Source organism: Triticum aestivum, chromosome 5A (assembly GCF_018294505.1).
Source record: "Triticum aestivum cultivar Chinese Spring chromosome 5A, IWGSC CS RefSeq v2.1, whole genome shotgun sequence".
NCBI lineage: Eukaryota > Viridiplantae > Streptophyta > Magnoliopsida > Poales > Poaceae > Triticum > Triticum aestivum.
The window spans coordinates 42,857,549-42,862,083 of record NC_057806.1 but is presented as its reverse complement, the minus strand read 5'-3'; the positions used below and the strand labels follow the sequence as shown (position 1 = coordinate 42,862,083).

At 41.1% G+C, this 4,535-nt stretch overlaps 1 protein-coding gene across 1 annotated transcript; it reads right to left on the bottom strand.

Moving 5' to 3' along the window:
* Positions 1–1,001: 1,001 nt before the first annotated feature.
* LOC123106510 (glutaredoxin-C1-like) lies at positions 1,002–1,525 on the bottom strand. The gene has a single exon (XM_044528659.1). The coding sequence runs from the start codon at positions 1,451–1,453 to the stop codon at positions 1,142–1,144; it is 312 nt and encodes a 103-aa protein (XP_044384594.1). The 5' UTR covers positions 1,454–1,525; the 3' UTR covers positions 1,002–1,141.
* Positions 1,526–4,535: the final 3,010 nt, after the last annotated feature.

Below are 4,535 nucleotides of genomic sequence, written 5' to 3'. Positions count from 1 at the left end.
TTTTAGGAGTACATGAATATTTTTTATAACTCGGCAACATTGTTTAAAATACATGAACATTTTTAAAATTTGTGAATATTTTTAAAATTGATGAACATACTTGAATTCCAGAACACTTTTAAAATACATAATCATTTTTAAGATTCGTGGATATTTTTTAAGGACTTTTTTTTCCAGGGAAAACCAACTAGAAACCAGAAGAACAAAAGAGGAATAGCCCCCTATGTATTTCCCGTATTCTAGGGGGCCTCCGTAGGGGGTCATCATGTGAGGCGGCCACTCCTTTTTCAAGGAGTTGCATTAGCGCAAGGAAGAGTTTCATGGTGAGGCCCACACATGCGTTTTTCATATATTTCCTTTCTGTGCAAAGTTCATCACAATTTTGAAAGTTCAATAATTTTATAAGTTCAAATTTTCAAAAGTTTTAAATTTGGAAAGTACAATACCAAAAGTTGAAATTTTGAAAGTTGAAGTTTAAAGTTCATGTATCCGCCTGGTTTGGTATGAAAAGAAAAAAAAGTCCTTTTTTACTTCACATAATAGTGTTGTCTTAAGTCATTTTTTTGAAGTTTGAGCAAGGTTACATAAAAAATATCACCATTCACCATACCTATTATATATCATTAGATTCATCATGTAATATATTATCATATTATATTTATTTGGTACTGTTTGTATTTATTATAATTTTGATAAAATATAACAAAGTTTGATTTGAGACACCACTAATTATAATGCGTAACTATGAGGCTTAGCATGACGATTTTTCGACGGTCTACTACAACAAGGTTTGCCTGACACCGATGAGGGAGTGGCGATGACGGCGGTGCATCTTCAGCGCACACTTGTAGTCGTCGTTAGGTGGTCTACGAACTTGGATGTAATTTTTTTTTTTACTTCTGATGTTCTTCGTACTCGCTTGACAGTTCAGAAATAGAATGAAAGTTCTCTCGCAATTTGCTTTTATAATGTGTAACACTTTGATAGGACAGGCACTCCCATCAACAGTAAAAATACCTGCATGGTTTCCTTAGTCTCCATCGTCCCCAAATACAGGAAAGGATAACTGAGCACGTACACATTACATTATTCTCTGGCGCCCAATGCATCAAAGCCGAATATCTACAAAGCCCTCCCTGGACTACACCCAGACAGCACCTGCATTACGAAGCAGCGGGACCAGTTTGCCGCTGAGGTGAAGGGACATGACCTTGTCGGTGCATCCGACGAGCCTGCCGCCGATGAACACCGCCGGCACGGCAGGGTTCCGTCCGATGAGCCGCGCCAGCGCCTTCTCCATCTCCTTCCCCCAAGGGTCCTCGTCCAGTTCCACCACCGTGGGGTTTGCCCCGAGATCCCGGAGGAGGCTCGTCACCGTGTGGCACATGCAGCAGGAGCTCGTGCCGAAGATCACCACGGCCCGCTGCCCCGCTAGCTTCGTCACTTGCTCCATCAAGCTGGCCCGATCTTCAGTGCTAGTGCTAGAGAGCTCAATTCTCGGGTACGAGGCTTTGACTTTGAGCTGTGCTGGCTTGCTTTGGGCTGGACATAGGGGAACCTTGCATATATAGCCATGGAAATGTGCACCGACAGGATGATCTTCGAGCAATTTGACCGGAAAAAGGTGATACGGAAGGGTTCGGATAAATGCCGAGCTCCTTTAATTTGCACCACTCCACGTATGGGCTCAGTGTGGAGCATCGAATTTTTGGATGGCAATGGCGATGCGGCGACCTGATATACCAAAGGGGTACAATGGATTATAGTGGATAAGGTATGGAGCTCTGACTTTTAGTAAATTCTCATCTATCCCCTATTCGACAAGTCAGATGAGAGAGACATGAAGAGAGATGCTGCTGAGATCATACGGTCCTTTGTTGATGGCGTTCGCCCAAAATTGCATTGAGGTTTTGTACTCATTAAATATGATCCATACAATCTTAATGAGTGTTTGATTATTTCTCTCCACTACTCCATTTTGCTTGGGAGTATAAGCCGCGGAGAACTCATGGGTGATGCCATAATAATTGAGAAACTCTTTGATATGAGTATTGTTGAACTACGTGCCACTTTCACTTTTCACGTGCCTGATGGTGATTTCATATTTATTTTCAGCCTTTTTGGCAAAACGTTTGAAAAATTTCTGGGTTCTGGATTAATCCTCAAGAAAGAAAACTCATGTGAAGAAAAATCATAGACAATGGCGAGTCCATAGTGGTTACACCGAAGCTAGAGTAGCTCTGCGGCCCGAAGAGGTCCATGTGAAGAATCTTGAGTGGCCTTGGCATGGTCATGATAGTCTGGGGAATGCAATTTCTTCATGAGCTTGCTAGCTTCGCATGCACCAAAGAGGTGATTTTTATGGAATTTTACATCGGCAATTTCTATGATGTGCATTTTCTTCACCAACGCCTGCAAGTTTCTCATACATACATGGCCAAGCCTTTGATGCCACAACCAGCCCTCTATAGTTTCTGCAAGAAAACAGGTGGTAACTGAGGGACCTTTAGAGAAATTCACAATATATAAATAACATTTTCTACACCTTCGAATATAAAGGTGTTATCATTTTGCATGAAAACCACACATCTAGATTTGGTGAATAACACCATCATGCCCATATCACAAAATTTGAAATGGACAGTAGATTGAATCTAAGAGATTGAACAAGCATGACCTTATCAATGTGCTTCTCTTTGGATATAGCAACTTTACCTAACTCAATTACCTTTCCTTCATTGTTGTCGCCAAAGGTGATATACTTCTATGAGGGAGTAGTCAATTTAAGATCGGCGAATAAACTTCCGTCTTTGGTCATATGATTAGTACATCCACTATCCATGACCCGTTCAGTGCCAGCGGAGAAATAGTCCTGCAGAAGAATTAGTTATTCTTAACCACCAACATCACGATGGTCGACTGAGAATATTTAGCTGGACGCTGAACATAAGAGTACTTTGCTTGAGAGGCATTAGAGTTTTTTTTTCTCAAAGAGTGGTTAGCATAGTTGTATGAATATGGAGTTGTTTTCCTTAGAAGTATGAACATAATTGTTAGAAGAATAGTGTTCATATTCACAAGAGGAAGAAATGGCATTAGAACCCATTCGAGGAATTTCCATTCTTGATCTATGAGGAATTCTTTCTCGACCGAGAGTTAGTTCCCTTAAAGGTTTTTGCCATTAAGCAGAATGGAGGTGCCTCGTCGTTGCTATCATCATTGTCGAAGAACAAGCTCGATGTTGGTGTAGAGGCGTAAGCAATACCCGTGATGCCGGAACCAAATTCCTCAACAGACGATTCTTTTTCAACGGCTTCGGACTCAGAGGCTTCTTCCTCGGATCCATCTCTTTGCTAATATAAGCCTTGGCCTTGTGAGAATTCTTCTTCTTTGTAGGTTCGAGGATGAACTCTCTTTATTCTTGAAATGCTTCCTTTTCTTCTTGTCATGGTAAGAATCATAGTTCTTACTCTTGCTGCTCTTGCTACTATTGGTAACTTTGCCATTGTTCCTAGCCTCAATTTCTCCTAGAGGAAATTCATCGATCAAATGGTCGTATTTTTCATTTGTACCATGAGTTTTCATCGAGGAATTTGAGCCATAGGCAGATTTTGAGCTATACTTTGACATTTTTTCTAGAAGTGTTTCTTCTTCTTGTATCAGTTGAAGCGTTTCACAGTCAATGCGAGATCTTGAACGATATGATCAGGTTGTCAAATTCATAGTCATCAATTTGTTCTTTCGAGGAAGAATCAACAACAACCTTGAGAGCATGGCTTTCGCAATAGTTGAAACCATACAAATCTCTCGTCTCTTCTTCTTGCGGCTCATCTGAGTTAAGTCTCTCAAGAACATTTGTGGGTTTGAGATCTTTGCATTCTGGGCGCTCTTTGATCATCATAATCAGAGTATCAAATGAATTGTCCAGAGACCGAAGTAACTTCTTCACCACTTCATGATCATTAATGTCAATAGCGCCAAGTTCGTTGAGCTGAATGGCGATATAATAGAGAAAATCATTAGTATCTTGAAGCAGCTTCGTATAGTATCGACTGATACGTCCATTTTGCATCATTCTTTTATATTGATATTTATTGCATTATGGGATGTTATTACACATTATGATACAATACATATGCCTTTTCTCTCTTATTTTACAAGGTTTACACAAAGAGGGAGAATGCCGGCAGCTGGAATTCTAGAACGAAAAGGAGCAAATCTGAGAGACCTATTCTGCACAACTCCAAAAGTCCTAAAAATTTATGGAGAATTATTTTGGAATATATAAAAATATTGGACGAAGAAAATACCAGAGGGACCCACCAGGAGGCCACAAGTTTGGGGGCGCCCCTAGGGCTTGTGGGCCTTCTGGCAGGTCACTGGTGCCCATCTTCTGCTACATGGAGGGTTTTGACCTGAAAAAAATCATAAGCAAATTTTCGGGACGAAGCGCCGCCGTCTCGAGGCGAAACCTGGGCAGAAGCAATCTAGGGCTCCGGCGGAGCTGTTCTGCCGGGGAAACTTCTCTCCCATAG

What these genes read in the sequence shown, in the direction of transcription:
- LOC123106510 (XM_044528659.1), bottom strand. Translation starts at nt 1,453, where the DNA reads ATGGAGCAAGTGACGAAGCTAGCGGGGCAGCGGGCCGTGGTGATCTTC.